General features: G+C 33.6%; 3 protein-coding genes and 1 long non-coding RNA gene across 11 annotated transcripts; 2 read left to right on the forward strand and 2 right to left on the reverse strand.

Annotated features, from left to right (window-relative positions):
• Positions 1-120: 120 nt before the first annotated feature.
• Nagk (N-acetylglucosamine kinase) lies at positions 121-4274 on the forward strand. Of its 2 annotated transcripts, XM_069121807.1 has the most exons (7): positions 121-286; positions 666-834; positions 1720-1804; positions 2285-2383; positions 2546-2798; positions 3397-3695; positions 3792-4274. In XM_069121807.1, exons 2-7 carry the CDS (start codon positions 776-778, stop codon positions 4092-4094), a joined length of 1098 nt encoding a protein of 365 aa, XP_068977908.1. In that variant the 5' UTR covers positions 121-286; positions 666-775; the 3' UTR covers positions 4095-4274. The 2 variants fall into 2 exon arrangements, with proteins under 2 accessions (XP_068977908.1, XP_068977907.1); XM_069121806.1 differs by lacking the exon at positions 121-286 and having other exon boundaries at positions 659-834.
• Positions 4275-4693: 419 nt separating this feature from the next.
• Hr96 (Nuclear hormone receptor HR96) lies at positions 4694-9763 on the reverse strand. Its single transcript, XM_069121800.1, has 5 exons — positions 8995-9763; positions 6948-8302; positions 6654-6870; positions 6164-6583; positions 4694-6089 (listed from the first exon to the last, which is right to left on the reverse strand). Exons 1-5 carry the CDS (start codon positions 9130-9132, stop codon positions 5892-5894), a joined length of 2328 nt encoding a protein of 775 aa, XP_068977901.1. The 5' UTR covers positions 9133-9763; the 3' UTR covers positions 4694-5891.
• A 35-nt stretch (positions 9764-9798) lies between these two features.
• LOC138184125 (uncharacterized) lies at positions 9799-19668 on the forward strand. Of its 4 annotated transcripts, XR_011174253.1 has the most exons (4): positions 9805-10381; positions 12607-12801; positions 18514-18735; positions 19618-19668. It is a non-coding gene; the product is annotated as an uncharacterized LOC138184125 (long non-coding RNA). The 4 variants fall into 4 exon arrangements; XR_011174250.1 differs by having other exon boundaries at positions 9799-10381; positions 18514-19668; XR_011174251.1 differs by having other exon boundaries at positions 9804-10082; positions 18514-19668.
• On the reverse strand, positions 11492-22021 carry LOC138184120 (lymphocyte cytosolic protein 2). Of its 4 annotated transcripts, none has more exons than XM_069121802.1 (9): positions 21650-22005; positions 19697-19783; positions 18767-18825; positions 16028-16605; positions 15382-15725; positions 15160-15307; positions 12963-13136; positions 12674-12812; positions 11492-12153 (listed from the first exon to the last, which is right to left on the reverse strand). In XM_069121802.1, the coding sequence occupies exons 1-9, from the start codon at positions 21731-21733 to the stop codon at positions 12006-12008; spliced, it is 1761 nt and encodes a 586-aa protein (XP_068977903.1). In that variant the 5' UTR covers positions 21734-22005; the 3' UTR covers positions 11492-12005. The 4 variants fall into 4 exon arrangements, with proteins under 4 accessions (XP_068977903.1, XP_068977904.1, XP_068977905.1 ...); XM_069121803.1 differs by having other exon boundaries at positions 19697-19759; positions 21650-21999; XM_069121804.1 differs by lacking the exon at positions 15160-15307 and having other exon boundaries at positions 12950-13136; positions 21650-22019.
• Positions 22022-22872: the final 851 nt, after the last annotated feature.

The following is a 22872-nucleotide window of genomic DNA, read 5'->3' on the forward strand; positions in this document are numbered from 1 at the left end:
AGAATTTACAATTAGTCGAAGTGAATGCAACATCTAAATGCAATGAATGAACATGAAAAACGCACGGCAGCGAACGAAAGCAAACTTCACTTAGTAAAGCGATTCTCTAGTGATTCGCAGACTGATCCAGCGAGCACCAGTCATCGCGGCAGTCACGGTACACGTAGTACCTCTTCCGCCTCTGTTGCTCCTCGATACAACTACTGTTACTACTCTACAAGTCTAATATTTGCCCGACATATGCTCGTTTAATCGTACCTCAAGAGTCGTTGAATCTTTATACATAGTAAGTTGACACAGCACGAAAATGCTAAACGTATATTGTACATACGTGTATACATGTCGATATCGTTAGTCGATTAATGTATGTCTCATTTTATAAGTGAAATTTAATTATTTAAAATTTGTATGACAAGACAAGAAATATGTATTTCAATATTATACTAGATTATATAGAGTTCTTATTATATTTCTGTATGTTTTCTGTTGATCTATTTTATTCGTAATACAGAATAATTGGCAATGTTTAAATTATTTTTCCCAACCGTGCGTTATCAGATAAGCATGTTCGTTTAAATCCCGCCCTCAAATTGCTGGATCCCTTTGTCAACGAAAGAAATCACAAGCGAAAGAAATTTTAAATTGTCTGATTAAAAAAATGGTAGGAAAGAGAAGGGGACGAAAGAAAGAAAAACAGAAACGTATCGATGAATTTGAGCTTCGTAAGGAGTTGAGAAGACAAAGACGACCAACAGAATTATCCGATAAAGAGAGTATGTCTAAGATAGAGCTACCAGAACATCCGGAAGAAATTAGAATTGGCGGCATCGATGGGTGAGTAATCTCTTTTTGTCCTTTCCCTATTTTTGTTCTTTTCTCGAAATTTTTATTACATACTGAAAATACTAAGAAGTTTTTAGCACTACTTATCTAAAATTGAATAACGGTATCGTGAAGTAGCAGTTGCTATTAATAAATGTATTTCTCATTAATGTTCATCGATAAGATCCAATTAGAATTCATCCATCATCCTTGTTTACGAAAATATATTATCATATCGTATTCTGTGCTTACGTACATAAATGTACCGCATGATTTTAATTCTGGCGCATTCAGATAAAATCGTCGTTTTATAATATTGTAGGAAATACATTTAATTATCTCGTATTTGCAATCATGTTAAGAATTAATTTCCACAAGAAAAAGTTTGTTAATAGTATAAATGATAGTAAACATGAGAACGAAGTATTTCGAAGTAGATTTTTTCAATTTTTCTGTTTGATTATCGGCAAATGTATATGTGCCAGTAAATCTTTATACTGCAAACTCGTTTTATTCAAAATATAAAATCAAATCAGTTCAAAGAATTATTCAAATTACACGTTATTTCATTCATTAAAATTAACGTGAAAACATGAAGACATTTTTTTTGCAAACTTAAGAAACTCAATATTACGACGTATATAATTTTATTCTACAAATTTCTCGGTATAATTCAAACTTAAATGAAATGAAAGCAAGTCACCTTCTATTTCGATCATGATTACGTTAAGTAATTCTAACAGGGCGTACATGCTTTCTGCTTTTAACTTGTATCTAGCTTCTCATGCACGATCCTATTGTCACTACAAATAACCATATGATCGAAAACGGTTCAGACTTCGCCAGCTATCAACAAATAACGGATTAACGCATTGACGTGAATTTAATAATTCTCAGCGGCGGGACGCAGTCGACGCTGGTCATCATCGATGGCAAAGGGACACTATTAACGGAAGTCAAGGGGCCGAGCACCAATCATTGGGTAATTGATTGACCCAACTTTTTAACAATTATTATTCATCCCGTTTCTACTAATTTCTCATTTTTATTGTTATTACTTTTTTTTAATGATTTTATTTATTCATTTTTTGATTATGATCACATATGGTAGGCTGAAAATCATTATAGCGAGTAAGTCAAGATTTTGAGGATCTGAAATTAATCGTATATTTCAATTTTTATAACTACCGTCCCTTTGATTTACATAAAAAAAGGTAGCGACGAATTAACTTACGCCATTATGATTCTCAACCAGCCATATATAAAATATAAAATTTATGTATAATTATAAAATACTATTATTCTTATGGTAGCTAAAGCTTCTTAAGTAAGCTTACGTAATATGCAGATTACATATATAAGTAAGAAAGTAATAAGTTACAGAAGTTTTATAATTAGTTTAAAAATTCTTTTACAATTATTTTATTTCGCTTTTTACTATTTGATTTATTTTTCTACTCAGTTACTCGGAATAGCAGAAGCAACTGCAAGAATCAACGCCATGGTCGAAAGAGGGAAACAGAATATAGGAATATCTGAATTGATTCCTTTAGATTGTTTGGTAAATATAAAATAATTATCACGATTCCTGAGAACTATGTATACCGATGACTAGTTCGTCGATAAGTCTCTAGAGGATCGTATGATAAGCGATCGTTCTTATCGTTTGATGGATTAAATGAATTGTTTAATTTAAAGAAATTCTAATCGATTAAACAATCAGGGTCTTACCCTAAGCGGATGTGGAGAGGAAAGCACCGATCGTCAACTTACGGCAATGATGAAAGAGAAGTATCCAAATGTCGCTAAAGCTTATTATGTCAATTCAGATGCCATTGGTAGTCTCAGGACTGGTTTGCCAAACGGTGGGATAGTTCTAATCGCTGGCACCGGTAGCAACGCATTGCTGATGAATTTAGATGGAACAATCATAAGATGCGGCGGATGGGGACATTTCATGGGGGACGAAGGCAGTGGTACGTGATGGGAATTGTTTATGTATAACTCATAAAGATGGAGAGATATGACCTCGAACAGTTTGCATATTTCATTGAGGCTCTAACATAGAAGAATTCTTTATTTTTGATCATCCATTTATTTTCTTGTATAATTATTACTAGATCCATGTGTTTATATATTTATGAGAAGTTTAATGACGCAAAAGTGCACAAAATGCATATAGTATGTAAAGATATATAAATTATCCAAAGTATAGTATTCGTTATAATATTTCAAGAACGTATAAGAAAAACACGGAAGATTGATTTTTGTTGATTTTTTATTTTGTCATTTGGTGATTAATATATGTATATATATAGTTGGAAAGAGGATAATTTGAAACGTATCTATGAAATTTTGTAAACCGTCATCTTTGAAATATTCAATAAGATATCAAAACATGTAATATAGAATTGACTAGTGATTCTAAAATTGTTTATCGTGTTCTCTTTCTATGGTCATTTACTAGATGAAGCAAATCTACGCTTAAATACTACTTTTTAAATTATGTCCACAAAAATATGAATTTGCATAATAAACATCAGCGGTGTAATTACGAAAAAGATGGATTTTCAGCTTTCTGGATCGCCCATAGAGCTTGTAAATACGTATTCGACGATATTGATGGCTTAGCTCCAGCTCCTAAACCCATAAGTTACGTATGGCCAGCTATGAGGCATTATTTCAACGTAACTGATAGGAAAGAGATATTGCCGCATTTTTATAAAGATTTCGATAAAAGCATTTTTGCTATGTTTGCCAAGGAGATTGTGACAGGTTGTGAGAACAAAGACCCACTCTGTTTATATATTATTTCGGAAAATGGCAGATACCTCGCGAAGCATGTTATAGCTCTTTCGAGAAAAGCCCATAATGTGAGTCGCAAATTCATATAAAAATTTGAAGAATTTGTAGAATTTTAAGAAGCGTCCTATTTGATTGTGTTATGTACGAGAAATATGGTTCTTTAGGATCTCAAGTTAGCTAAGGGTGGATTAAAGGTTGTCTGCGTGGGATCGGTTTGGAAATCATGGGATGTTATGAAGGACGTTTTCATCGATGAAATCCATGAATCTCGCGCACTGGACGAATTAACTATGATCCGCTTAACAGCAACAGCTGCATTGGGTGCGTGTTACCTTGCTGCGGAGGAAATTGATTGGTTCTTTACGAAACCCTACGAAGATAACATTGAAGTATTTCATCAATATAAGCGGAAGAATTATGTAAAACCGAGAGCAACGAATGATTCGAGTGAGTCAAAAGGAGACTAAGTTGGGAGACTTGGCCCAATGTAACCAGGAATCACAGATAGAAACACAAATAGAAACAAAAAGATTATATTTTATACGCGGTTTTTATATTTACACATCTTTAAAATATATAAAATATTTTCAACAGCAACAGATACATAGAGATGGGGAAGAATAAACCTATTGTTAATTATATAACAATTGACATTTTCATTTGTTAAATTTGTCGATAAAGATTTCGTCGTCCGTATGGCACATCGTATATAATATATCGATCACGTCCAGTCTTCCTTTTTTTGTTTTTGATAAATTTTTAAGTATTACAAACAATGATACTGAAAACAATTTGGGATTGGTTATTCTGCACCTTTCTGTTCATTCTTAAGACAATAGGATACATGTTTCTTTTCCTCATCAGCTTGACTTTTTTGGTTACATCTTCCTGCCTATTGATAATCATAATCCTGCAAATGCTTGGTTATAGATTTCCATCTGAATACGACGACTGAGATAAAAAAAAAGGTACTTATTTTTCAATTGTTTATAATTTATAAAATAAAAAAACTAATTAATGATATAATAGTAAAAGGAATGAAATGACATATCTTTAAAGTCAAATGTAACAAGTATCTGAAAAATATATTTTGACTCGATATCACAATTTAATATGTACATACTAGCATTCGTAATGCGAATGAACATTATGCAGATCGTATCCTGCGTTCATTTGCTTGGATCGACTTTTTCATATCTTTTCACCAAGCACTGAATTCATGTTTATCATTATGTGATTTTAAGTGATCTCCGCATAGAGAAATATTTTTCTGTTTATATATTTCAATCCGTTAAACATGAACGTATAGAACTTGGCTTTAGTATAACAAATATCTTCTCTAAATTTAACAATTTAAGGTACGTTTGTCGAAATATACATAACGTTTTTAAGAATTATTATTATGCTAACGCGTTACCTGTACACATTTATCCCCGACAAAATGATGTGATACGACGAGATACTTTCACGATTGTTCGAACTATAATCTCTGCTTGTCACAAAATTCAGTATATCAACAGTTAGTAGTAGTATTAATATTTTACAAGCAAAATGCTTCTTTATATAATTACGATAATACATTTACACTCCAACAGGAATTAATTAAAATAATGTTCCGTTAATACCGATTCCCTAATTTTTATTTAGTTCAAACTAGTTCGATTAAATCCTTTTCATCGAAACAAGGTAAACAATTTTTTAAATTTCACTTTTCGTCGACCGAATTAATGACTTATATAGTTCATCAGATTTAAGCATCTTGTACTCTGACATTTGGTTTGTTGAGATGAACACAAGAAATCAAAAGGAATCAAAACCTTCCGCGGATTTGTTAATATTAATTTTGTGGATCCAACATTTTAACGGGGCATTATTGTATACCAGTATACATATATAGATATCTTAATATACTCTATGATATAACATAGATATAAATTCTGATACGATTAAACTTTTGGCGACAGTATCATTCATATAATATTACATAATATTACAGTTTATGTACATTAACGTGTGTGTGTGTGTGTGTGTGTGTGTATGCGCGCGCGCGCGTGTGTGTGTACACATACATATCTATATATCGATTCAAATTCTGATAATTCATAATGTTCCTTTCTTCAATATTATTGCTATATATTATTTATATGAACATGCGACTATTAATGCAAACCCATAACGATGTTACGTTACTCCTACTATTTGAAGGGATAGTAATCGAAAATGTTACACAATTAATCTCTATTCGTTATGTTGAACACGTTCGATCAATGTTTCAGGTCGAATATCTCTATAAGAAGTGGTTCTACGCTCGACGGATTTAAATTAAGATATACTCCGACAACTTCATTGTTTAATCTATGAAGATCTGAAATTTTCTGAATTAATTTTAGAAACATAGATTTGGCTTCGCATCCGGGATATACACTTTCTAGATAACGTCTCAGCAAATAGTAATAAGAATTCTATAAACAAAATTATATTATTAATATTTATTTAACGAGTTATAATCACATACAGAAAATCATGTTAGACTTACTTGTTCCAATTTAATTACATCATTATGCACTACCTTCGGTCTGTCTGGTGTAAATAAAGCAATTGCGCTTAAAATCAAAATAATATTCTCATCTCTCCACCTAGGATCGAAACTTCTAATAAATCTTGAATGCTCTGTATAAAGATTCCCTTTTGCTTCTTTTAACACATCCACCTTTATATTGGACATACTTTCTTGACTATGCGGTATCCACCACATATCTTTCTCAACATCGTAATTGAGTGCTGATCTTAAAATCATCATTTCCGTAGAACCACCCTTCAAAAGAGCTATTTGGTCCTCCTGACACATATTTTTGAAGGCATTTATCTTTTTCGCCATCTTTATCAAGCGTCTAATAGCAATGGCAGTAAGATTTATAACGTCTAATAATGCTGGGTCAGATCGGCCGAAATTGTTCTGAAACCGAATACACATTTTAATAAATGTCAACGTATAAGTCTGTTTCTTAAGCTATAGTAACTATTACCTTAAATTTACAGTCTTCTCCGATTAAATTCGTTATATCCTCGTCTAGAGGAGCTAATAACGCCTTGTTGGCTACTATTAATTCATTTAACTTTGCTCTTTCAGCATCGTTCAATACCCTTCTGGTCTCCATACCGCCGAGAGCAGAATATGTTGAAAACTCTAATTTAATCGCTTCACAAAGTATAGATTCAATGGAATTCACAGCAATTGGTACTCTGAAATATAATTCATAGATAGAGTACGTGGTATAATTATTTTTCAGACATTAAGCAAACGTGAATCTCGATTATACCTTTGCACATCTTGAAGTACGTCTCTCGTGACGTCCGATAGATTTCTGTTCCAATCACTACTATTATCCCGTTGCTTTATACATTCCTCTTGACTCGAATTCGTAATTAAATCAGTCAAAATAGGATTTTCTACTTGTTTCTGTTTAACTTTTATTATTGGTTTAAACGTGTGACTGGAATTATTGTTACTTGGTTTTACATCATCTTTATACTGAGTACTTGCTTCTTTCTCAGATGGTGCTTCTTTATCTGTGACGACACCGGTTTTTTTGAAAAAGTGCGAAATCTGGGGATCTGCTTCTAGTTTGCTAATAACAACAGGGTCTGACATAATCTTTATAAGTAATTCTTCGTTTTGAAATATTTTCGTGATAAAATTTGAATTATTAACAAGTTTTGTGATCAGAGTGGAGTCTTGTGAGAATTTATTACTAATAAAATTGTCTTCTTCTGAACACGATTCCTTACTCTGTTTTTGACTAAGCACTACTTCTGAATTTTGCACGCTCGTGTGCACTCCTGAATTCATATCTATGCTCATTTTCCTATAATGTGATGTGTGCTCAATATATTGGGAACTCTGTACAGGGCTACAATCAAACTTGTTGTAGCAAGATGCATTTTCAAATTCAGGAGAATATTTCATAGATTCATTATTAGTAGAAGCAAACTCAGAATTCAGGTCTGATATATTTTGGTCAGATTTTCTTGAACCTATTACTGACTTCTTACTCTTTTCTAAATTATGAGATGGAGATTTAACTTTGTCTAACCTTTGTTGATTTTGAGAAGGAGAATTGAAATCCATTTTCAACCTTTCAGCATCAACATCATTCTCTTCGCCGCGAGGTGAAGAAGTATGATCATAATTTTCAAAGTTTGAGTTTGAGTTATGGGTAGAGTCTTTCATCATATCTAGTGTCTTTGACCCACTTATGGCTCCATTTTCCGGTGGACTAGAAGGGCTTGGTACACTTGCAGCTGTTACAGGACTTAAGCTTTCGGTTACATTCTGTCTATTAGCATCTAAATCTGTATATTTTCTATCAGACTCCCAAAAGTATGTGTCTGATGCAGTTGACGCAACTGAATTAACTGACATAGAAGTGTCATCAAAATTACACTCATCCAAGTAACCTTTTTTTATTTTTGATGGTTTTGCACTCTCCAAGGTTGGTCTTTTCTTTGCACGATTCTGTTCTATTTTTTGTCTCTTCAGTACTTTGTCCTCCTCAGACATAATATATTCTTTCCTCATGCCTATGCTGAAGCACTTGTCTAGGCGACATTTTTGACAAAAGCGTCTAGTGACTGGTGTTATATTACAATTTTCAGTAAATGGACACCTGAAATCCTGTAAAAATACAACAATAATTCTAAATGAATAAATTAAACAAACGTATCTTTTATTATCTATTGAGTAGTTCAAAAACATTATAATATAAATATTGATTACACTTTTATCTTCTAATCACTGTATTACAATTATTTATACTACATTTGATATCTACAATTATGTCACCTTCTTTATGAAATATCTAATAAGAAAATCATTTGTTAAAATAGAAATTTTGAATTAAATCAATGACTGTGAAAGATGAAATATCAGATTAGTAGATACGATATGTAATCTTCCCAAAGTTTGAACTTGATAGAGCAATACTAACTAAGAAGAAAATTCATAACAAAAATATCACTCATTTAACCGAACAACAAGAATATTCATGTAATTTTATTTTATGACTTTACAGTTGGCAAATATGCCATGAAACACGAGGAATGAATGTAGCATTTGGGGAAGACTAAAGATATCATCTACTCTAGCTAAACAACATTTCTGACAAATTTTGAATTCTAGAACTGGTCATTCAGAAAAATCTAAAATAACAAAAGTCATTGGAAAAGTGTATTGAATCATATGGAAATTGTTTTGATGAAATATGTATACCATATTTTGAAGGGTCTACGTGCGGCTTAAATTTTATTTGAAGAAATATTTTCTATATCTCAAGTTAGAAATACACAAAAATCTTTTAAATTAATCACCTTATTTTTCAAAGCATTTCGTCGGAAGAAAGCTTTACAACTTTCGCACGAAACCGCGTTGAAATTGTAACCGAGCGCACGATCGCCACACACACCGCAAATCTTATTCGTCTCTCTCGCTGGTTGTTCATCTTCCATTGCTCCCCAGCCCGATTTCTCCAGCAATTGACACTCTTATCTTTAACGCACCATTCGGTATTCCCGCTCGGAATTACGCTTCTCCGATGACTGACTCATGTCAGTGTTGTTTTTATCGCATCGTCCGCGAAAATTGACGGAACGAAATCAAACGATCTCGAGCCGTGATTTTTCACGATTTCGAAACAATTAGCATTTTTTATACAACGTCCCGGATCCGTGAGAGATATCGCTTGAAAAGCTTTAAGTGACAAGCTAAATGGACCGCTCAATTGACATTCAGTTACAAGTACTTAACCGAGTGGTGCGCACAAACCTGTCGTATATGTTTCACTACTCACTACTATATAAATATAACTATATTATGCACCCTCCCACTACGTCATTGTCCGCAAGCGACGTGACGTCACAAAAGTAACCAGACCTGCAGCGGCTAGGGAATTTTTCAAATACATCGTTCTTTGCCTATGAAAAGAGATTTCTGACCACAGATTCCCGCGCAAAATACATTCAAATTGCGTTCTTTTCCCGATCTTTCATAATTCAGCCCAGTCTATCACTGTTTCAGCAATATAGGGTGGAATTTAAATGGTTCGTACACTAAAAATATTACGAAGCGTACCGTATCATTGCTTAAGTGAATCGTAGTTTATTTTTCGTTAGAAAATTATTATCGTCGTAGTATGTAGAGATAACGCATCAAACGTTTTATGATACACAATTTGCTTCTCACGTGTGTTATCAAATTATATAATTACAGGATATTGAACGAACAACATGTATGTATGAATCGAGGTTCGTGTCTTGTGCCGAGCGCATGTCTTATCAAGGAATATCAGATACACGAGTTGTCTAGCATTGTGCTCTTCTTAATTGTGTTGCAGTTGTTAAGTAACTGGTTCAAAGTTCACGCGCACACATTTACTGCATGGAACCACCGTCCACCCAAGGTTGATTTCAGAATGTGACTTCGAATTACGTTATGTACATATGTATAATGCATCGATTCGTTTTCTCCACGATTGAAAGCCAATTCACACAATAAGAGATCTCGTGTAATCGTCTAAAACTCAACTAGAAAGCTGGGAACTTGATTACACGAGTGTTTACTTAATTGATGTTATCGTTATCAATCGCCGAACGTAGTTTCGAGATAAACACGACTGAGTAATAAATTGTCGGCTGATCAATTCGAATTTAATTTTTGATTAGTTTCAATCGTGTTAGCATCGATAAACAAAGAACATAGGTATCCATAAAAGGCATTGGTATATAATTATACTTCATTATAACACTTACATAATAATTAATTAAGCCCCAGTATATTAAATTTCGTTTCATTTAATAATACTTTCATGTTATTACAAAAATTTAATACTATCAACATGAAATATAGAATTTAATAGAAAAACGCTTCATTGAAAAAGTATATAATCATACTTTTTATGAGTACTGTAGATAGCATAGAAACAGCTAATTGATTCCACGCATTCACGATTCCACGTTTAATTTTCATCTGATGTAGAAACGTCTACAGAATAAAGATTTTATTAAATATTTATAATAAATCGGGAAAAGAATTCCAATAGAAAACTTTTTCGTCTTTTTTGAAAAATTATCTTTTATTCTCACAATGACATGGCAAAATATAAATGCATAGATTACAATCTATTGGTTGATTCGTTAATCTATATACCGATATATATAATATCGAGAAATATGTACGTCGGGTTCAAAAAATTTAGATATAAAAAGAAGAAAGGTTTCAAGGTCGTTTTTTGTGTTCATTTAAATATGGCACTTAACAGTCTAGTAAGTAATTGGTATCAATTAAGTCTAATTAAGTTTCGTTATCATAATAAAACTGATTACTGTAAAATACTGAATTTGTCTTTAACCCTGTGTAGCTTTTGATCTTTATGATATTTTTAGACCTCCACATATGGCAATTAATGAAAAAGGTAGTCTTAAAACGACCTTGATGTTCTTTTCTATTAACCTTTCTTGATTACGATATTTTTTCTTTCATCGTTTATAAATTTAACATACCTCTTGAAATATATCTACAATTGTCAATTTATCTCGAGTTACCTTGTGAATTGTGGTACAGATCATATTATTCTTAAAGTAATTCTTATGTACATAATCACTTTTTATAATCAAACATGTTTCTTTTTACGCAACCAATAACAATAAAGAGTAGTTACTTCTTCTTCGATCTAGATTTATTTCCTTAAGTTAAAATTATAATAAACCAAACAAAACACGATACGAAACTTTTTCGGCAGTATCTCGAAATACTACTGTTTAAAAGAAAAGTCTTATTTACAAATCTGTAGCATATATATATATATATATATATATATATATATATACTATCACTGCTTAACTTCTGAAATTTCATTTTCTCGAATTATCTTATAAAAACAAACCTACAGTAGCAAGTATACAAAAATTATAATATCGATATGTGCACAAAGTGATTGTTCTTTTTGTTACAAAAATAACAACTACCATACATCGATGCTCCTCAAATCTCATTGCCAATTTGCAAATTCAACATTAAAGTACTGCTTGTAAATGTTAGTATTAAAAATATATGCAATTCATATCGTCGAGAGATCTATTCCTTTTCTTTCTTCCTTGTAAATATCAAACGTTTCTCCATATGCGTGTCACAGTTCATATAAATGCATTCGAATCTTATCAAAAATATACAAAGTTGATTTTCGACGGGTGACGAGTACAAAAGGCACTTGTTGAATAAATATTATACACGCAAAACCATCGTGTCTGATCTTTAATTCCTTTTGAAATTCTTATTTGGGCAGTGTTTGTATTGCACAAGCTGGTATGTGAGAGCATTCAAAGGCTTATTTAGGCGGAGTATCTGTTAATTTCGTGCTCCCCATTTCCACGCCACCGCTATGAAGCACTAGTTCCTCTCGCGTGTAAAACATTACGATTTCCTCGACATTCGAAAATGATTTCTCATTTACTTTTGCTGATCCTAATGCGTACCTATTCGACAGATATATGATATTCAGTTTTATTCAATTCCTTATCAACTCTTTCTTACTTTCTGCTAAAACAAATATAAAAATTCTTTTAATCCTTAGAGACACTGTCATGTGTGAAGTTTCACCCTATACGAGCTTTATTTTAATATCATCATTATATTATCAATATCAATAGTATCATTTAATATTATCAATATTATCATCGCAATGTTATTGAAGTAATTATTGCAAACAATATCATTTCTATTCTTCATCCAATACTGAATAATGATAAATTCCCTTGTTTAATTGCTTAACTTTTTCAAAATACTAGAGTGAACTTTCACAAAAAGGTAGCCTTTAAGTTAATAATATTTTATTTAATATTTTTGGAGAGATTTTCTTATTGAATTGTTAGTTATAACTATAGATTTAATCATTTCTTTCTAATTATTTTTTTATTTATTATTATTAGAACAAGTCCGGTACTCAGCAGAGATATTTATACGGACAAGGAATGTTAGCGGGCAAAGCTTCCTTACCTATTGTCAGGTCTCTTCCTGACTGGAACGTTATACACCCTATCCTTGTACCAGAGCACCAAAGCCAAAGGATTATTCACTTTTGTCGTAGACGGTCTCAGGAGAAAGTATCCGTCTTGAGGATTACTGTAAGTACTTTCTAAACATAGCAAATTCATTCATAATTGGTGTATAATCTAATGAAAAAACGCAAACTAAGTGAAGCTGAAGCACTTGATTATTTTTATAAAATGTTAATGATAGTTATTATTCTTGCTTTGAGTTTACTTGAATTACGACAAGGACTCACGTTCTTTGATAAGACTTGTTGCTTGTTCTCTGGTAACATTGTGGAACCAAGGCTTATCAACGTATGATTGTCTCTCAGGCGGCGGAGGTAGTGGTCTCGTAGCCCTTTCCGATGACAAAGAAGTATTGCTATGAGAATGAGGCAATGTGGCCGATTTCTTCTCAGGAGATCTCTCTGAAAGCAACACAGAACACGTTAGGTACACTAAAATCTCACGCAACATAATCATTTTTTGGATCTACTAAATATTCAATGGGAGACTCATATAATTTATTAATGGAATATATTTTGAAGATACAGTCAAATTTACTATAGTTTGAGGCCAATGTTTCACTAACTTGATAGATTCAGGCGGGCTTGAGTGAGGGCTGCCTGAGTTAAACATTCTGAGAGACTCGCCTGACGACGAATCGCGGTGTTTAAGGACACGTTTCGTTTTGGGTCTCCAATTAAGGCTGCCATTTTCGTAAAACCTTCACGTTCACTTAGGGAGTGAACAAACTATTTGCAATTTTATCGGAAAAATTTTAACACATTTATCAGAAGAATGTGCACCGACATATCATCGTCGAATCTCATTCTATTCATTACCTGGCGATATAACTATACACAAATTTCACGTTTATTGAGTACGCTCAGTGTCGTCCAATCTTGAATTCGAAGGAAGAATTGAAGGAAAACAGTGTTCTATTAGTCGGTTTCGCTTGTAAATTATCCTAAACACCGTAAGCAGAATCAGGAATAAATATCAGCTAGAATTTTTTTGTATGCAATGTATCTAAATTGTAATACCGAATACAGAATTCTAAACAATTTATAACGAACACTGTTAGTCGATAGATTTGAAATTTTAGTCCATCCGTACAAAATTGAAATCTTCTACTACAAACCAATAAATAATCAATCGCTGGGAAAAAGCTATTGAAGAAATCTCTCGCGATATTTAAAAATTGCTACAGAGAGAAGTTGCTAAAGAGTTGCGACAAAAGAACTACAAACGACCCGAACTCTTCGAAATTAATACACGGACTGACGTTTAATCCAAGGCTCGGCCGAATAAACAACAAAGCTCGGCCATCCGTTGGTCTCTCAGTATGGGGCACCCCGTCTCGTCAAAGTTTAAAAATATATCGCTTACTTCGTACTTATTTTCAGGTTGCTCTAAATCTTGAGGTATTTCCAATTTTGGAAGAAAAAGTCGAGCGTTTCTACTGAGAAATTTGATGATCCTGTCTTTCAAGTATGTATAGTCAATGTGTATACAAGTATACGAAAGAATGCGCAAATAATGTGGCACGCGAAGAATTTGCTTCGCAAGAGGTTGTTGTACCTGGTGGGTCAGGTGGTTGGGAGTAACAACACCGTGAAAGCCCCCGTTTGATCCTCACTATCATATCGGAAACCTCATCCGCCAGACGAGCGCCCAAACCTCCCAAAAGCTGTTTGCTCAATCTCAGATAAAAACACATTCCATCCCACTGTTTCCTCTTCCGTTTACAGTGATAAGATTTGAATGTTAAGCTTTTGTTTAATTAGCTTTTAGGAAATCGTAATTTCTTCGAAGCATTGCTCTTCTGTTTAAACAACAGCTTTGAAACACTGCACTTGTCCCTGTTGCTATTCATATTATTAGTATTACAGTATGGTTTGCATACAGTATACTTAATAATTCACATACGTTCTTGTTTATCTTAACGAATTGTTACCACTGAAAATTTGAATTTTTTAGTAATTCGAATTGTCGAATTTGATTTGAAATGTCTAAATATATCGGCAGAGAACGACTCGAGATAATGGGAACGATAGTTCATCCATGACTGGCTGCAATTGCAATGCGCATCAGGTTGCAGAGATATTGGGGGCCAGCCATTTGCCACGCACATGTTTATGAGAAGTTGAGACACCGAGAGTTTTTTAGTATTTTAATATAATGCAGCCTGCACTTTTTGCTTCGCTCCTCGTAACACGTTGCATTTTCTATCTTCAACGATTTCTGTCTAATTACTTTCTTTATTTTGGTATTCACACTGGCATAAGACATAATTTTATCGTATCATGGAAACAACTTTCTTAATATTTACCAGTATCATTTTGTACACATACAGGACAATTAAACAATATTGCTATAAGGGGTTAAAAAATTATGTGTATGTATATATATATATATATGTTAACTAATTATAAATATTATACAAACCCTTTAGTTTGTCCAGGTCTGTTCGACTTGGAGTTGGAGTTGGAGAGGGGGTAGTTGATGACTGGGGAGGTTTTGCTGGTAATGGCGGGGGTGATTTTGTATTTATCGGCCTCTGAATGGGATTTAAATAGTACCCATTATCATCTGTCTGGAAAAGTAACTTTCGTTCAATTTTTCATCGAATTAATTATCATAAAATGAAGATAGAATTTATATGCTTACTGTTTCCGTAATCGATTCATAAATCTCGTAATGTTCTTCTTCTTCCTCGTAGCTCGTAATACTTGGTGGTTGATAAACACTCTCCGCGGAACTTTGATGACCGCTGCTCAACGATTGCTTACTGTCCACCTTCAACATGTTCTTCTTTTGATTTTGTTCGATTATTTGTTCATCGAACGCTTCATACTCGTCTTCGCTCTCTTCCGTTCTTGTAGGCAAATTCGCAACCAGATCGAGGTTCCTAAGCGTTGCAGGAGGCTTTGTTTGATCTTTGCTCGATTTTTCAACGATCGTTTGATCTTTGTTCTTTTTTGGCTGTGGTGGCGGTGGAACTGTCATTCTTTCTGAAACCATTGGTTAAGAAAGAAATTATTTGTTAAATTATTCGACTTTTTTTTTTTAGATCTCACATCTTGAATAAAAGAACATCATAGAGAGATACGATTCAATGATCTTGAGCCTTCGATTAATTTTAAAAAACGATAGAACGCCAGAATCATTTCACGAATTTACGAATTTCACGACTATAATCTTTTCTTTCTTTTTCACTGTTTAAAAAAACGATAATCAGTGATGCTAAATATACAATTGAAGATTGAAAGCTTCGTGATCTTTTTCTTTTCTTACTAATATAATCCTTACTAACTCTGATTAGAGTTGTTCATCCTGGTTTTCGACGCATTATGCAGAAACGATTTCCGGGGTTGAGTAACATTCAGAACCGAGACCTCCACGTTTTTTCCTTTCAATGCTTCAGACTTCGGTACCGCCATCGGCTTTTTGGTATTTCTAAATTCTAATTGTTCTTTAAGTTGCTCGGCCAGAGACTTTTCCATTTGGCTATGCAATCTGGACGTATTCTTTAATGGCACAGTGCTTGTCTCCTGACAATTTGCATACGTGCTCTCGTCATTCTGCATGGGACCACAATTAGCGTAAGTTCCCTCTTCCTCTTGCCTAGACCTTGCTTCCTTTGCTCGGACATCTTCTTGTTTAAGGTCCGCGTTATTTTCTTTATGGTTGTTACTTTTGGCTCCATAATTTAATCGAGAAACTTTCTGAGTTTCTGCTAAGGTATTTTCCTCGTTTGCTTCGTCTTCGAAGTCGGTCCCCCAGGATCCGGTGTCGCTTAAGGGGTCCTCGTTCGATTGAATCTCGAGTATCTTTTCTTCTACGAATTTTTCAGGTGTCTTCTTTACTTCCTCCACGAATGTCCAGAGACTCCTAAACAATTAATAAATATTTCGAATGATACAATTTGTTATTGATATACTGTTTAGAGTAATCGAAGGATCGTACAACTGAAGTCTTTAATAAACAAGTAGATAGAACGACCTTCTTTAATTTTACAAGTTTTTGTCTAAGAGGAGAGATCAGAGAGCAGAGAAACTTTAACTAACATCGGACATAAGTACATCTTACTCGTATTATGCGATAAAGATTGACTTTGAGGCAATTGTTAGAAAAAAGATACGTAAACAACAAATAATGAATATAAAAATCAAAATAACACGGAGAAGAATCTTCCAATTGTTCCGAACAATCCATAAATTATATATTACACCGCATGGAAACGTGTTATATTAAACGTAGAAATAATGGCTAAATCAATGCATTTAAAATTAGCCAGAAATATTTGACCAGATTCTTTCGCACGAACGATATTAAATGCTGTTGCAATGATATTAAATATCGTAGCTTTTAAGGTCTCTGTTCTACGCCATTCGAATTTTCTAGAAACGTTATCTTCTAATTATTGTTAGAAGTGGTGCATGGTAATGTCGCTGCGTTAACAGTCGTGTTGTTGTCAAGTGGAATTTCCTTAATAAAAGAAGATAATAAATTTTGTGGCGTCAGTGACGATATTGGATGATCGAGGGCGTCCCACACGATAGAATTACGCACTTATGGCACCGGTTTGTATAATCGGAGCCATACTGTCTTGTTAGCATGGCCTTCGGAAGTGCTAGCCGTGCCATATGTATTACGATTTTCGTCGAGCCGTTGAACCTTCCTCTCAGTATGCATACTGTGTCCCGCGACGCTTTCTATAGCATCGTCGCTCGCCAAATTTTTCACCGACTCAAGCCTCCGCGATGCTTAGAATTGCTCACTCGAATAGCTATTCTAATATCAATAGAATGCAAACAATTCAACCTCAGTGTATAGGTAGTTAGAACCTGTTAAATACAGTATCTAATGACGATACAACTCTTTTGTTCATGCGAAATTCAACAATAGAATAGAAGTAGAACGCACGTCTTAACACCTGCATCGTTTTTTCCGATTTCAAGTTTCACATTCTCCTTTTACCAGAATTAACGATTCATCAATCAACGTTGCATCAACGCAATAACATTTCGCTTTCAATTCTTTTCTTTTTTCATCGACCTATGTCGTCAAATTCTATTGTTTTTCTCTATAAATTATTGCTTGGTACCTAATAGTCCTTATATCCGTAATGCTGATTCAGAAACGTGTGAATTTTTCTGCATGCTGACTCATAATATTGCTGCCCTCGTTATGCAGTTAAAATATTCTATCTACCATATCGAAACATTCGAGAAAACTAAAGTTTTATTACTTTTTTCTACGGTTTTTGTATTTCTTTCTTCAATTTAAAATATTTAGCCATTATTTCGTAACAACCTGTATAATATATCTATACTTAAAAGAAAAAAAAAACAAAAAAGAAAAAGAAATGCAGAAAAAGCAGAATATTTTAAGATATCTTGAGAAATAAGCAAAATGTTAGACGAAGCGTTTTAACTAATTGTAAGGTGAAGAAAAATGGTCACAGGAGCTTTTCTGTATCAAGTAAAATTGCAACTTCTTGCAGTTGTCGAATAAGAAATTCTAATGAATTTGTATTTGTTCGCGTTTCACGTTACACTTATTCTTTTGATAATAAAAAATAGACTCGAGTATTTCAAATTATGGAAATACAATAGATACGTTAATTTAATTACGTTCTATCGTAAATAAATTAATATTTATGAATGTTAAATATAACATTGACTTTACTTCTAAGTATTAAAAAATATAGAAAGTCCAGGATGGAAGTATTTGCATTTCCAATTTCGATTACATGCAATAAGTAAGCTAAGTAAGCAGAGTGATTTTATTTTATAGATTTCACGAATCAATAAAATCACTGGTCCGGAAGATCTTCGAGTTATCCAGAATAAAGTCCTCTGAGAAATCGTGGATCACGACTGGATCGGATCACGATTCGAAGGTGTGTCTCGGGAAGATGATTTGTAGAGAAGAACCGTTAGACCGTGACACGGAGCTTCGGGATTCTACTTGGTCACGGGAACAAGTTCACGCTGTTCCACCATTTTTCACGAAGAAGTAAGACACGTCTGATATTTCGTTCTCTTACCATATCAATGGACGCGTGAGATCACTCTTCCACAACGCCAGCTTCCCTTCCGTCAAGTGCTGGAATAATTACAATTAATTAAGAAGAGTATAAGAGAGCACGCGCCGGTTGGAAACGAAATAACGACACGAATTATGAATGAAACCGCTCGACGCTCGCTGCATTGTACGCGCATTTTCTCTTTATTCAACGGGCTAGATATTTCTTTTTCTTTGCATTGTACGATTTAAGAAAAAGATGTAAACTAATATTCGAGTTTCTATTAATTGGAGTATTAATTGGTGAAACGCGAAACACCTACAATATCTGATAAAAAATTAATATACAGCATGAATAACCATCTTAAGCATACGGTAACTAGTATTACAGATGATTTTTTGATATCGAGATATCGAGACTTGTTAATGTAGCGAATAATTTGAAATTTAAATATCTATATGTATCTGTATCTATATAATATGTATATACCTGTGTCACATATCTTGCAATTTCTAAATATATACATACACATCCAGATTTATTTCAAACTTTGGTAATATGATCATGACAGACATGATGGAGTTTCAAAATGTTTAAAAGACGTACATGTACGATATATTCATAAAATATTTTTACAAGTCAACCACTACAAATGTCTTTCGCTTATTTTTTTCAACAATTGTCTCTATGAAAAACAGTTTTGGTGATTTCTTTTTTATTTGCATTCTACTGAGACGCGATAATCTTAATCGATTAAAAGTTAATTTGATTTGAGGATTTAAAAGTTCGCGATAAACGAACTCATTATGTTTATAAACGTTTCATCATCAATCCGTATAAGTAGTTATCGATGTACCATTGTATCAACGTAGCTATAGATGGCATAGATGTTAATCAACGAGGCGTGAATGAAAAGAGAAAAAGGAAACTGTATAGGAAGACCTTCCTTACCAGCAGCTCGTCGCCATCGACCTGCCGTTTTGTGATGGCTTTACAGCACTCCTGCAGCCCATTCTGCAAAAGCAAGGATAACTCGTTCTATCAAACAGAACGTGCATCGCTGATAAAACGATAAGGAGCACACATGTATCTTGTGCAAATATTTACATTGCGACGATAAAGCAAAGCAGTTAAATATACAAAGCGTATCCTCTTTTTTCATTTTTTCAAACCACCATTTTTCACATATTTCCGATAATATATCAAGGAAATGTTTTCAAAATGTTTGCAAAAATTAGTCAGTTTTCCGTCTGTTACACATTTTCAAAATTTCTTTTTTCGAGAAAAAGTCAAGGCCACCTTTCATCAAATCTAAAATATATGATACCATTTTAAAAGGGTCAAGGTGACTGATCTTGATTTTTTATTGAAACAAAAATTTTTAGAGAATTGTTAATATCCAAATGTGTAGCAGACCGGAAACTGACTAACTTTTCTTCAAAACATTCCTTTACGAATGAACAGAAATAGCTGAAAAATGATAGCTCATTTTATAATCAGAGGATGCACCCTGTATGCAAACTATAATATCTTTACTTTATTGTTTGTGCGTTATTGTACTGCTGTTTGAATTGACTAGAATCGATACGACATATTTCTCAGAATTTTACCAAGTTTAATCTTGTACACGTGTATATGACAGACTAAATTCTTCGATCATGTTAGTTCTATCGTTGCATCTATTGAATCTTCTATTGAATTAAACGCGTGTCGTACGTTGTCTGGCTTCAGCTTTTGAATTTGTCGCGCGAAGTTCAATGAAATATAATAGATACGTGTACGCGATGTTCGTTCTATTAATTTCCTTCGTTTTCCTCGTAAGTGATACATTTTTGAGAAAGTTAGAGGAAGCAAGTTTCACTACTTTTTGTACGTAATACGACGAATAGATTTTTTAATATCCTATTATTTTCATGCAATAGAAAAACCATAAATATTTTAAAATTGACAATTATAATATTTTTTATATTTCCTTATACATTAGAACGAGTACAACGACTTACAACACAATACAGTTCAAAGTTACTAAAATAAAATATCACAAATTTAACATTTACGATGAAAATGTTGACAACTAATAACGTGAATACTCTATATGTCCTCATTGAAAGTTACATTACATAATTAATAACGCGAATACTCTATGTGTTCTCATTGAAAATTACATTATTGTCTTATTTTGTGATTACATTACCGTGTTTGATATTTTATCCAGTAGGTCATGTAACTTTAGTTTACAATCGAAGTGTTTGCTTTTGAACGGTATACTCGGTCGGTATACTTTCGTTGCTCGATCATGTTCACACGAGTTCAGTGGCTTTTTGTATTCTAGTCGCATGATTTTAAAAATAAAACATGACAATAAAAAGAAAGTACGTATAACGTTGAACGTGAACATCATATGTTCATTCCGTATTAGTTAAAAATACGCGAGTGAACCACTGTTTGTACACATGAGTTTCATATGCGAACTTTGATATTCTTAATGTGTCATGCAATGTGACAGGCAGTGTAAGGTGAACTAACCCGTTCTGAGACGTCACGAAGGTGAAAAACACATGTTTATCGATCGTTTCCCTATCTACCGATTTACGCAAATAATTCAACGTACATTAACACTTTGCTTTTGCTATATATTTATCGTTTACGAAACGTAGCAACAAATTATACACGCAGAGTCTTATCGAATCATTTATTGTAAACATTGGATAAAACATACTGAAACGAAACTCATTATTAATAGAAAATATTTAAGTTTTTAAATTATAAATATTATAATTATTCCAATCCTTCTTATAACTATATTCTACGAATTCGTCTGAGATTTCGGTATTGAGTTCGTGTCAATCAATTCGCCACTGACAATTTCAAAGATGACTTTTCACTGAATCAGAGTTTACTTACCTTTCGAAGTAAGCACAACACATCATTGGTGCTCCAATTCGATATGTCCTCAAGGGCGTCGCTTCGCGACAACTTTTTGAACATTGCACCGCGTGTTCACGCGACCGTGACAAAAAAGCGTCGCACGTGTTCACCACCCAGTCGCATCTGCATCTGGCATCTGGTTTTTGTGGGCGAGGTGTCTTGAGTCTTGAGTCTTGACTCTCGACAACCCTCGCTGCTTCGTATTTTCCTCCCCTGCCCCGCCCCGTTTTACTAACGTCCATTGACGACTATCTCATACATCCGTATGACGAGCTAGCCATCGCCATTCCGATTGGTCACTTTCTTATGGTGCACCTGTTTTAGCCGATACGATCTGGTACCAGTGGTTCTCAGTTTGCAGAATTCCTCCCTTACGATATTTCAAGAGTTACTGAACGAAAATCGGTAATATCTAATGACAAATTAACTGGCTTCTTGTTCCTTTAAGTGGCCATCGTTATACTTACTAGTTTTTTAAATTCCTTTTGTGGAGCGAATTTTTACTATCTAAATAAAGGGAGAAATACTTGGGATTTCTTAGAAATGTATTTTTTTGCATAACTGCACATATAAGGTTCCATTCACTTGAACAATTAACGGAACATTACTGTACTGCTTGACCAAGTAAAAGTCAAGTTATACTACGATTTATCATAGAACGTTCTTCAATATCGTTGCATAGCTTCTTTGCAGGTTATTACAGTTAACATCTTAGAGAGATATATTCATTGGGGAATTAATGTTTGGTAAAATAGCTTTCCATTTTATATGTGTTACAAACTATAAATTGAATTTTGAATGTTTCCCCTAGATTTTGAGATTTTATGTACACCTTCCTACTCATCCCATTGGATAAACCATGATTATATAAACAGATCTGCACACTCATTAGGGAAAACCGCCCGAGAACTGAGTCGTATCTAGCCGTGAAAAAGCAACATTGAAAGATCAACAAAGTCCGCGTTCTTGCGAGACTGACAGAGATAAGTAGAACGTCTTTGTCTCCATTTAAGGCATTCATAGCATGTCACGCATGCACAGAACTTCTTCTTTTCCACATTGATTTTTTATAACTAGTCGAGACTCAATTTCCAGATTTTCCCTAGGCTTCGATATATGAGTGTCGAGATCTTATATGACCCTGGAATAAATTATAGAATAAATTCTTGTTTACGTTACCTTTCGGTTGAGAATCAGTG

The sequence above is a fragment of the Bombus flavifrons genome, chromosome 10 (genome assembly GCF_040668555.2).
Source record: "Bombus flavifrons isolate JBK064 chromosome 10, iyBomFlav1_principal, whole genome shotgun sequence".
Classification (NCBI taxonomy): domain Eukaryota; kingdom Metazoa; phylum Arthropoda; class Insecta; order Hymenoptera; family Apidae; genus Bombus; species Bombus flavifrons.